The sequence below is a fragment of the Rhodnius prolixus genome, unplaced genomic scaffold (assembly GCF_049639745.1).
Source record: "Rhodnius prolixus isolate KJV_2025 unplaced genomic scaffold, Rpr scaffold_1, whole genome shotgun sequence".
NCBI classification, from domain to species: domain Eukaryota; kingdom Metazoa; phylum Arthropoda; class Insecta; order Hemiptera; family Reduviidae; genus Rhodnius; species Rhodnius prolixus.
In genome coordinates, this window is record NW_027411581.1 from 15,353,143 (window position 1) to 15,366,405 (window position 13,263).

Consider the following 13,263-nt stretch of genomic DNA (forward strand, 5'->3'; position numbering starts at 1 on the left):
TTAGCCAATCATCATTTGTTTAAAATTATACTCAAAAATATGGTGGGAATTTATGAAATATTTTTTTGTCCATAGACTTCTTTTACGGACTTCTAGATGTTGGCAAATTTTTGTAATTGAATTTAATCGGAAAAACAGTTTTAAGGTTTTTGGGGGGGGGGGCACGAAAAATGAAATTTGGTCTTGTGCATGCTGTTTTTGCTTGGGCAAAATATCTAAAAAACGACGAAAATGCAAACTTTCCAATTGGCGAGAAGCAGCTCAGTAATATGGTTGATTGTCCCATCATCCCCTGCAATATTAAACAATTTTTTTGGACCGATGGATAACTGTTTCAACGCGTATTTTTAATTTTACGAAACTATGAGAGTGTTAACGTTTCATACGTTTAGTTTTGTTCTTTTTGTTTTACAGCTAGCCACGACACGGCTAAACTAGCGAGAATTGTCTTTTGCAATAGTCACAAGGTTCATAGATGTCAGGTTATTTGAAGGTTATTTAAAGCACATCTTGAATGTATATTTATTTATAATGTCAAAATGTAAAAAAAACCATTAAGTTAACAATGTTATTTATTTCTTCAGAATAAATTTTATTTAATTTAACAAACCATTACTAATGTTATTTTCAATTGTTTATTTGAGCTAAGTTATGATGTTTCATTCAAGGTTAATGAAAGGAATTTAAGGATATTCTATGGCTCTCATTAGAGAAATATTTTAAGGGGTACTATTTCTAGGTTTTCTACAAAACACTGAATTTTTAGCTAACTAGCTGTAAAGTTATATAGTTGGTAAAACTGCAGAATATACAGAATTGGCATATTAGCAGGAAGTCAACAATCTTTTCGTTGAAACTCTCTCGAAATAAATTTATTTTAAGAAAAAATAAAAATGGTTCAAATCCTTGTTGAAAGTTTAAAGTTTCTATTGTTCCGATTAGTTGATTACAATGAATTTAACTGGATCAACTGGATTGGGTTTTTTTTTTTGGAGGAATTCGCAGAAAAGCTGAAAGAAAGCTTGGAACTTGGCACTTCCGGGCTCCCCGTTACTTTCTAACCGGCAATATTAAGCTCCTCATTTCATCTTCCATGGAATTATGACTAATCAGCGAGAGAACTGCACATTTGCACCAGTTAATGGCACTTAAGAGTGTTGACTATGTACCCACCCAAAAATGCAATTTCCCCGTGAAACAAGTTTCAATTACATGATGCAGATTTAAATGTATGTATTGAGTTGTACATTAAACTACGAGATGTATACCAAAATATTTATAAATGAACAAGAAAGATACCATACTAAGACCTATACAGGGTGAACCAGTAAGTATTGTCCATAAACCTGCTGTGTGTAGTACATGTTAAGTAGAGTTCAATGACGTATTGGCCAACTTTATATTTTCCACTGTTCTCGAGTGACGTCACTTTAATTTTTTTTTCTAAAATCATTACTTTTTTCCCAATAAAAATGTTATTACTCAGAAAGTTTTAGTCCGAATTCGATTCTGATGACACGGTTAGAAAGACAGATAAATTTTCTAAAAATTGACGCCATTTCGAAGCATAAGTTATTCTCCAAACATCCTCAATCTTCCTCCAGATGCTGGAAAAATAAAAGTAATCGAAATTTTTAAGAAAACCCATTAAGCCCTTACGTGATCATTATCAAACCTAGGTGCTGGCACTTTTTTTAAAAGTTTCCTTGTTTAATGGGCTTTCAAACGGTATATCATTTTCCAGGATTCCTTTTATCTTCGTAAGAGAAATTACGTTTGTTTTACAAGAAAACGTGTTCACGAGCACTCAACAGTGTTGGTTTATCAAGTTGTTTAATTCATTGAAAACTCTTTTAGATGGACCAGTAATAAATTTTAGATGTACTACACACAGTAGGTTTATGGACAATACTTACTGGTTCACCCTGTATATTCATATAAAAAAATATTTAAAATTACTTTTTATTGTTTTGAACTGTATTTTAAAAATTATTAGCTTACAAAAACCATTATTATTCAAAACTTAACCGAAATTAACAGGAAACTTTGACTAAATCCATAAATTAATCGTTCATTAAATTAATTTGGCGAATTTTATTACTTTATTGATTCACACTGTGATTTTTCGACTGTAAGAGCGGTTTTATAGTTTGATAATTTACTGTTCATTATTTTTGGTGACTGAATCAGTTTCAATAGGATGAAAAAAAAATGAATGCCAGTTTCAGTCGTTATGAACTTTATTCTGCCGAGTTTTCGACATAGGGACTAGGTCATCTTCAGGGCTAATTTACAATACACTGATTTACATCATTAGAGAGTTAGTTGGTGTGTCTTCTGTCCATCAAGCATCAACAGACAAGACAGAAGACACACCAACCCTCTAATGATGTAAAACAGTACATTGTAAATTAGCCCTGAAGATTACCCTAGTGCCTAGGTCGAAAGCTCGGCAGAATAAAGTTCATAACGACTGAAACTGGCATTCATTTTTTCATCCTATGGATAATTTACTGAATCGACTTTTGGAAGTAGTGCTTACATCGATCATCGTATATTACGAGTAAATAAGGCTACTGAATTGTAGATTAGATAGTTTTCAGTTTCTTGGGTTTAAAGTTGATCTTGGTCAACTTGGTCAATGAGGAGTGTTGTAACTTAGTAAATCAACTGCGAGGGAATTATCAAAATCCAAAAAAGTCTCTTATCCAGTGTAGTGGCCCTTCTGATTATTCGAGTTTGAACCATCTCAACAAAAAAATCTTGTAAGATTACAATAAATACTTAATTACGCTTAGTGATAGAAAAAAAAAGTTATTAAAGACTGTATTAATAATGCAGAAAATGAAGAATTGTTGTACACACACTTTAAATAGTGTAGGTTCAATTTGATGTCATTCATTTAGCGAAGAAGTTGCCCTCTGATCTCGTAGGCTGTTATTTCCGCTCATGCATATAATTCTTAACAAATTGTTTCCTCTTTAGCGGAAGTCATTATTTGTTAAGAATTCTTGAGTGTGGAGAAAGATATTCTAATATCCAACCATACAGTTAGTTAGCAAGTAAAAAAGCAAAAATTAAATACAAATAATAAGTGACAATATTGAAGCGATACTCTCCTTGTTTGCCGACGTTTTACTTCATCTTTCTGGTGGGAGGCGACATTTTGCTGCCGTCCATTCTATTGCAATGGAACTGTGAGAATTCTTTAAGACGTTGTATTTAGTTAATCTCGCAGTGTTTCAAGGTTGCTATCATCAGGATGTTTGTTAATCACTTCATTACTTTTACAGAATGTAAGAGACACGGTGGAGACATGGCAATAAATGCATCACCTTCTTCCATAATCTCTTCTTCATCTGGTATCCTCTTACTTTCGACCCTGGGCATCACGAAACGTTCCAAATCTTTGCTAGAGATTCGTTTATTTTAACTGTCTGATATTCTGAACATTAGTTTTCATAAAATGAGAGTGAATTCATCCATTACGGATGAATTCCTTTGCTTGCCATTATTCGGTATTCTAAGTAATCACTTGGTGGACTGCCAGTACGCGTCCAGCTGTCTACGCTTAGATTCACCCTTCTCAGGAGCCTCTTGCAGTTCCCTGATTGCGGTAACCGGACTGCCGCGGCAGTGAACTGATGAAAAAAGACTATCCAGTTCACCGATGAACTTATACGTATATGTAGAATAATAGAATAGAATAATTTTATTTGTTTTAAGGGTTCTACCCTATACAAATGGAGTTTGGTTAAATACAACAAAATAAAACCTTATAAAACATAAATAAAAACTTGAATTGAAAACTAAAAATATACATTCCAATCGAATGAAAATAAAAAGAACCAAAATTTAAAAACATAAAAAATTATAAACAAAACAAAATTATAAAAGTATTTTTATAAACTTAAAACGAAATTCCTCATTTTGAAGGCACTTGTTATAAAATAAAATAAATTATTTAATTTATCAATGTCGGCTACATCTAATAGAGTTTGAACTTGAACATCTACATCTGAAATACTAGAGATGTATTTATTCAAGTATTTATTTCTATAAGATTGCAGCCTTAAACATTTTAATAAAAAGTGCTGTAAATCCTCTCTTTCGGGAATGCTGCATATAGGGCAATTGGAGGTATCTGTTTGAAAACTGTTTCTGAAACCAGAAGAAGTGATTTGAAATGAACGAGGCTGACATAACCTCATTTGACTGATTAATTTATGCTTTATAATTGGCACCCTAAGAGACAAATATTGCTCACCCAGCGTTAGACTACTTATCTTTCTGAAGTCTGGATTGTAGTTTGAATGCAGAACAGCGTTAATGTCTAAAGAAAATTTATTATTTCGAAATTTCAGAATGCTACTGCTGAATTCATCCTTATATTGTGACATTTCGCTAGTATTTAGCAAGCTAACTGCATCAATAGAATCCAATTTTCCTTTTAACTGAGTATACCAATTAAAACTTATACGTATATGTTGCTTCGCCTTAATTAAAAATATCCGAATGATTGCTTTAGAAACCCACGTATGGAACAATATTATTTATTTAAATTTGTTTGGAGAATTAGTCTTTGATAAATACAAAGAATGAACAAAATTCTTGCCAATATTTTGGAAATATTTATGTCTATCTTTAGGGCTCGTAAGAATTTTATACACTAGAATCCGGTAATCATATGTTAACAAAATTTTTTGTTATTAGGTTTGTGAGTTCCAATTTATTGGAAAAAAAGAAAAATGAGAAATATCTTGCTAACTATTGGTGAGAAATATATTGTGTTCTGGAGTGGTTTATCATCATTTTCTTTTGACTTGTGAACGTAAATTATGGTCCTACCACTTTTGTAGGCTTAAATGTAATGCTAAAAAACCATTGAAAAAAAGATCACTGGGAATAAATATTCACGCGATTAAAAGGCCAATTCGCCAATAAATCAAAATATTATAAAAGTCGCTAGCTTGGACTTTAATTTGAAAAAAAAATTCTCCAGTAAACTCCTAATTATTCCAAAAGAAGTTATTTTGAACGAATTTGTTTGAATAATGAAAAAAGACGCGACTTCGAGCAGTGAAGTGACGCTCCTAGCCGAGTGGTAGGGGAAGAATTTTAAAGGCGAGTCACCCATCTATGTCTTGCTGCACACAACAGCCTTCATGATTTCACTCTGCGTGTGAGAATACCTGGATCACAGCAGCTCCCTTGGTTTGCAAGACAAGTGAATAAACATTATACCCCACTCAAGGACGTTCGTCATTTTACATTCTCTTAACTGCATTCAGCGAATTTTATTTATTACTATAGAAATAATCGCTCGAGGAAGTGGCCGATTTGTGAAATATGTTTTCAAAGCATAAGTGAAAATACACGTCTTAATATAAACGAAAATTGTTTCCATGTGATGAAAAACTAATTGAAATGGTTCTTTTTTTTATACTAAAGAAAATGAGAACACGGCGTTGGAATTAACACTACATTTTTCTGGGATTGGATGATTAAGCTCCAAGCGTGATGCACACGCTATTTTGAAAATCCATTTTTTGAACTCACTGAAACTCAAAGCGAACATTTGCGGTGAACACTCGAAATAGAAAGTATGGCTTCCCGTATTAGTTAATGAAAATGTTCACGAACTACGCCGACGGCCGTGTATCTTCTTAGCCTTACGCACATGAGCAGTTTTTCATCCAACTTTTTGTGGTAACTCTTTTTTAACCCGGGTGACCTCTAAAATAGTAATTCCAATATTTTAGATAAAAGCTGGTTTTCTACTTTTCGTCATAATTGTTTTGAAAGTTCATCTTTATTATCATTTTTAATAAATTAGTAAAAGTGGTTCTTTGTTATTTATTTTGATCTTACAGTACATTCATTTTATAGCGTAAACATCTTACTGAACTGTACCTCTTTTATTAATTAGGTTTTTATCCCTGTACAATAAATAAATAATTTACTTGTTATAAAAATACAGTGGTCCAAAAAAGTATTCATACACTAAGTTTTTTTTACTTTATCTACTGAACTTATGTTTCTAGGATGACTATTTCTTCAGCACTGAAATCGAAGATAGTAACAATGAATTTAATGCTCTCATTTTCTTTTATAAACATAAAGAATTGATTAAAAAGCAGAAAAATAATTTATTGTATGCAAAATAAGTATTCATACACTCAGTCTGAATGTTATAATTAACGCAAAACTAGAGACCTAATATTTTGTAAGCAATCCCTTTGCATTTGTTATTGCCTAAAGCCTCCTTGGCATAGATTCCACCAGGTTTAGTGTCTCTTGAGATGTGATTTCTGTCCATGATTTCTTTAAATTGGTTATGAGCTCTTTTCTGGAAGAACATTTCAATTTTCGAATTTTCTTCTCCAAATAAGACCATAAATTTTCAATAGGGTTTATACTCGGAGCATTCCGGGCATTATAAAGCAGCCATTCCTTAGTATTTTGGGCTGTATGTTTGGGATCGTTATCCTGTTGAAAGATGTATGCGCTTCCGATGAGCACGTCAACTCTCAGAAAGCCTCGCGTCAACTTCAGGGACCCTTGTTACGCCACAGACCATCAGGAATCTATGCCAAGGTGGCTTCAGGCAATAACAAATACAAAGGAATTGCTTACAAAATATTAGGTCTTTAGTTTTGCGTTAATTATAACATTCAGACTAAGTGTATGAATATTTATTTTGCCTACATTAAATTATTTTTCTGCTTTTTAATCAATTCTTTATGTTTATAAAAGAAAATGAGAGCATTAAATTCATTGTTACTATCTTCGATTTCAGTGCTGAAGAAATAGTCATCCTAGAAACTAAAGTTCAGTAGATAAAGTAAGAAAACTTAGTGTATGAATGTGTAGTATGAACACTTTTTTTGACCACTGTAAGTAAACTAATTTACTAAAGTAACTCTAATTGTTGATTTGAATGAAGGGAATTATATCGTTCAAAATGAAAGAACACCATAATGAAATTCCACAGGTGTTATTGTTGACGATTTAGCATTGTCGCTATTTAAGACCAGATAATATAGAATTCCGTACGAGTGCATTCTCAGTTTGGCGAATATCCAAGTTGTTTGAAGAATTCACTTCGTTTATAGTCCGCCTGGCCTTGATTTGGCAATACTGATTGAATAGAATATTTTAATTGTAGTTCCCCCCCCCCAGTTATAAATACAATTGTTATGGCGTCATTTTTCGGTTGATTTATAATGAATATATTGCTCTAATCGCCGAGAAATCGATCTCACTTTAGCTATCCTAAGCGTTGCAAATGATTTGCAATGATGTTACCCGGATCATCATAAATTTAATTAAGTCCGAGGCTATAGAACGTTAGGTTTATTTATAGTAAAGGAAAAAAACTTTTCTTGTCTCCAAGGTCTTGGATTTCCCCTTAACAGCCCATTATTTATCTAGTCTTCGAGATTCAGAGTTCTGATATCTCAGTCTAGGCTTGTAGGAAATCAAACAGGATAAATGAGGTGATAGGCAGAGTTATTTGTAACTAGAAAAGCGAACAGCCCAGAGGCCGGCAGTGCACCATAAAAATGCTGTTGAGGCGTCTTAAATAAATTAAAATATTATACATTTCCTATTTACTGATAATTGTATATCCTCCATGTAGCATAGACAGTTAAAAGAATATCCATTATCTCTACAGTGTGACGACGATCTAACGGCGGGGTGAGTGACTTTCTAAGTATTGAGCTTAAGTAAACAGTAAACACAAAACTTCAAGTGGGCATGCGCACTTTAAAGCAGACGGCGGTAGAATCTCTTTCATCTTGGAAACGCATTCTGGCTGGGTATATACTGCAAGAGCTCTATGGAGTTGATATAAATGTCGTCTTCCAACTCTTGAAACATACTTGAACATAATAATTTATTATGTGGGCTTGTTTTCGTTTTTTTTTTTTTTTTGGTTTAGCGAACTAATTAGTTACTAAAGTGAAGGCTATTTAAGAACTTACTCTGCTTCATTTTTGGGTATCCGTTTAAAAAAAAAAAGTAATTTTTTTTGTTAACGTTGAAACGTTTAAACCATTAAGAGAGCTCAAAGAACATTGAAAAACTTTTTATATGACAGAAGAAATAGAGCGAACATTCCCATACATCGAAACGATCTAACCCTCCTAGAGATCTATAAACTTGTAGTAGCAACATCAAGAAACTCTAGAGAACAACACAGAACAAATTTCTGAGACTCGCAACAGACTCTCCACGACGCACTACAATTGGCTCATCCACGGAGACTGCGTCCATTATCCCCCCCCGTACACTCTTTTATCCAAAATCGTCTGCTCAAACTCCTTTCCATCCTAGACTGCCATCCCAATACACTATGCCGCGACATAGCCTCCTACAGATTCTTCTATTACATACAGACACAGAAGACTAAAACATTCTACTCTAACTCTTGACACTAGGTACAGGTTTTTCTTCCTTCTTTCCCTGCATTCCAATCCTCCTCACCTAACTTTTCTCTCTGTAAATCTCTGTAAATGCTGGTAAATCTCAGACTATCAACTAGCACCGGATATAATAGGAACTGATGGTAGCGGAATGTAGAGCAAACAGAGTTAAGTATGCCGAAAAGCAAGTCTTTCTCTCGCTCTCGCATGCTAATTGTGCCTCTGATCAGTTTCTGACTTTAATCCATCATCAGATGTAAGTAATTGCCTATTTTTTCAGGCGGGGCTTAACGTCCAACTACCAATTAGGTAGACTAGCAAACATAACTTTACTGGAAATTTCTTTTATTAACCATTAAATAAAATCCAAGACCGGGGATCGAACCCAGTATCACAATACATATTAGCTTCACAGGTCTCGCCTCTAACCGCTCGGCTACCGTGCCATCATCAGATGTAGGTAGGTAGATCAATCAGTTTGGTGAAGTGGATTCGATTGCACTTATGTTTCCGTCTCACACTACACTTGCTGACTAGTCTAACGAAAACATGAAATCGAATTCTTTACCCCGTTAAACTGATTGAACTATCTCTGGTAATGGATGTCAGTCAAAAACCAGTCAGAGACATCTCTAAATATGCTTGACTAGGACGAATGAAATCAACGCTACGTATTGGGGGCCACCCATAGTTTTTCCCATTTTAGTGGATCAATTCCACATAACACTTATTCCAATTCATACATAACTGTAACTGACGGATACGGAAACTGATTTAAAATAAATTAAAGTTAAACAAAAAACAAAACAAAAAATGTATGAACCGATATCTTTACGTCATGGTTTGGTGAATATAACGGAGTTTGTAATTAAATCGACAGCGATGTAACCACAATCCTTTATGCGGTCAGTCCCATGTCTATTATTTTGCTAAAGGCTGTGATCATATGTATTGGACATTTAGTAGGGAACAGCACATTCTCGATGAAAATATATTTGGTACACACTTCAACTATTTTGGTATTGTTATTCTAAATTATTTATATATTTAAGTTAATAAAAACTAAATTCAGTTAAAAAGAGTCAGCAAGTGAAGTGGGAGACGGAAATATAGTTGAACTGATTCATCTACCAAACTATTGATGGATTGAGTCCCAAATCAATCAGAGATGCAACGGATAAAATCAGCGATAATTACCTCTTTTTTTTTATAAAATTCTTTTCGATAGAACTAGTTCTTATAATGGATTAACGTATACCATTTTCAATTTTTGGAAAATGCCACGAAAATACTCAGTAGGAAAATGGAGGAATGTTTTTCCTTCCTAATGAAATAATATTTTGAAAAATCTGTAAAATTTTCATTATTATTTTTTTTTTTTTGTTTAGGCCACATAGAAAATTTAAATGTAACTAGACTTAATGTTTTGTCTATTTCAGATTCCTTTGATGGTGTCTAATGGTGTCCGCGGGCTGGACTACATGGCAGCGCAGACCGCCTGGAGCCCGGAACCGGATCAGAGTTGGATATACAGTAAGTAGTTAGTTTTATTTTTAGCCAAAAAATAAATTATTAGGATTTTTTTTTATTTTTCTAATTGAACAGTTTGAAATGCGCATGCTCACCCAGTCATACCCCCACTCTTTCCCAGTGCTCTTCAATAATTCTAGTCTAACTAACCTGCCAGTTGTCTAGTTCCGTTTATACGCCGAACATCAGTTGCAGTAGTTTTATTTTAATATGTAAAGGAAGAAATTGTAGTACATAATTATTAAAATACAATAAAACAAAATAAAAAGTCATGCCCGATCAATGTAATTATAAAATTTGAACTGATTCGATTTAGCTGAAAGATTTTTTAAAAGAAATAACTGAATGCACACACTTAGTTGTTTATGCTTTCATGCACAACACGTATGTTATGCAGACATGTATTTGGCACTCAAAGCATAAATTATACAACGTTTTTATTTCTATAATTTGAAGGAACTAATAAAATCGATTAGAAAAATGTTGGTATTACACAGGTCGGGGAACCTTTTAAACACACTATGATTTCATTAATCGATATAGTATATAATTTTTAATCTATTCGTTTACCTAATAAAAGGAAAAAAACGGAATTACTTTGCTTACATTGTTTATATTCTCCATTAAAGTATTTAATAAATTCCCTAACTATTTGTTTATTGTTTCAATTACACTTAAGGTGAGAAGTGCCCAAAAAAACAAGTTTTGGGATTTATATTCAGGGTTTTTAGAAAATTTATTTGATAAAATCCCTACGTTTTCATTTAATCCGAAATTTCGATAATATGCGAAAATAATCATGTATCTATTCCTTTAGTAGTAGCGTTTCCAGAAACCTTCTCAGAAGGGTTTCACAAGGTTTCCATGCCGCTTTTGTAAGCACTGGCTTTCCAGAAATCGGTACCGAAGCATTTTCCTCTCAATATTCATGTCAGAAATCATCGGTTCTGAATGTTTCACTCTTTAGAACTCTCTGAAGTTTATTGCCTTTTTTTGGGCATTGGCTTTTCGCCACACAGAGAAATATTTTGTGAAAATTTACAAATTTCTGTTCATTATTTTTGGTGACTGATTCATTGTTTCAAATGGAAGAGAAAACAGAAGACATACCAACTCTTTAACGATGTAAAATATTACATTGTCAATTAGCACTGAAGATGACCTAGTCCCTTGGTCGAAAGATCGGCATAATAAACAAAAATACAAAATATGACTGAAATTGGCATTTATTTTTCATCCTATTTACAAATTTCTCCAAATTAATAAATAATAAAAAATTGAAAGCTCAAGTATTAAACCATATGAAGCCGATAGTCCTCGATTAGCTCTGAACTTTAAGCTTAAAAATTGGACTGACCTTTGATATTTAATCGACGAAAGCCGTTAAAAACAATATTTCAGTTTCTAACGGAAAGTAGACATTCTCCGTTTTTACTGGAATTCTCATTTATTAAAATAAAGAAGATAAATTGCGCATAATTTTTGATCCATGAGATGCTGTTCTTAATCTAACAATTGTTATTATTAACTTGACACTGCAATATTTAAATGACTATAATTATTCAAGTTTGCAATGACAAGACTTGATCTAGAGTTGTGACAGTATCCTGTATCCTGTTTTAATGATGCTGCTGCTGCCCTGTCCTGATGTAAGATCTCCGCTAGATAATAAACAGTGCATCTCATTAGTGAATTTCATGTCTAGGTAAAATAGCTCTACTTAAGATGAATAAAAAACCTGCATCGTTACACTATTTTACCGTTTTATATGAACCATAGTTAGCCTAGAAGTAAATAATATCTAGTGAAAGGCATAAATATAGCAACTGACTGGGAAATTTATAGTCAAAAGTCATTCTAGCGTGTTTTAAGTTAGCTCTCATTAGAACACTTCAACTACAACTGTGAGTCACTAATTATCAATCAACATGCTAGATTTGATCATATCATAGTAAGAGTTTTCTCATTGGAAATGCAATTTGGAAATGAAAAAGTGATGTTTAAAACAAATAAATATTGAATGAAAATATTTCTCAGAGTATTTGAAGCCTTATAAAGCCATTAAATTTCGTTTTTCACTTCCATCCTTAGAGCTCTGTAGATCTCATAGGAGAAATCTACTTTTTGTGAATTTATTTTTTAAAAATCAGATCTTTTTCTATTTTCAATAAATCGCTTTAAATATTTAAGCTACCTGAATTAAATAAAATTGAAAGTTTGTCATCTTACAAGCACTAATATTGCACTTACTTCTTACATATTACAATCTGCCATCTTATAAATACCCAGTCGTAAAAACCATGCAGGTTACGTTCTTATACATTGTATAATTACCATTACATGTTGTATGTTACAAGTTACACAGTTTCGTAACCTTACAGATGATATCTTACTAATGAACCAGGTTCACTCGTTACAAAATACTCAGTCTAATATCTTAGAAGTTACACTAATTGTCACTGGTTGACATACAAAAAATTATTCTAGTTAATATAAGTCTTATAAATTGCAAATATGGTATGTTAAGTCACAAATGTCTCTGGTTGAATCTTACAAATTACGCATATTGAAATCGGTGTGCCTTTTCCATAGATCGAGAGAAGAACTACTATTAATTAAAACTAGATATTTAGATTTAAACAGAAAACAAACAAAATGGTGATATCAAGATTAGTTTCATTAGTTCATTGAGATCTACAGTTTGGTAGAGTTCTTTTGTCTTGTAATGTCCTTGGGCCTGGACTGCCACACATTATCCATCTTTTGTTGCAGTTTTTCACTTTGTAGTTGTTGTTAAACTAGTTCGACCTTCAATCATTTTTATTCTGTTAATTTTCATCATCAAATTTCCACAATTATTTTCTGTTTTTTTAAAAAAAGTTATTAATTCTAAATGGATTTGAATCGATCACTATCGATTTCCAATTTACGTATCTATTTTTTGAGGTCGATTGTTTAGTTCATGATCAAAAAGAAACAAGGCCTGGTTGCAACCAATGAGGTGCATTCTGTTATTACAATATTCTTTCTCATCCAATCAGCTGTTTACCAGATCAGTTATTATTTCTATTATCGCTTACTGTGTAAGAGAAATTAGTTCTTTAGTAATTACACTGCACCAGTCTACACCAGTGTAGTATATGGCGGAAACAAAGTCCAATTCTGTACATCAATCTGATTATAATTAAGCTCTGAAGATGTATGAGAATTTGAAAACGGTCAGGAAACAAAAATAAAACGTATCCTTCGGCAAATAAAAATAAGTGGTAAATTAAAAAAATTTTTCTTTCACTGCAATTAATTA

At 32.8% G+C, this 13,263-nt stretch overlaps 1 protein-coding gene across 9 annotated transcripts in view; it reads left to right on the top strand.

The window, feature by feature from the left end:
* kst (spectrin beta chain, non-erythrocytic 5 kst) overlaps window positions 1-13,263 on the top strand; it is a 159,029-nt gene that overhangs the window by 43,653 nt on the left and 102,113 nt on the right. For all 9 annotated transcript variants that reach the window (XM_074113329.1, XM_074113310.1, XM_074113319.1 and 6 more), the window contains one exon: window positions 9,869-9,962. In XM_074113329.1, coding sequence (XP_073969430.1) covers window positions 9,878-9,962 — 85 coding nt within the window. In that variant the 5' untranslated portion in view covers window positions 9,869-9,877. Of the gene's footprint in view, window positions 1-9,868; window positions 9,963-13,263 lie in introns of those variants that run through there.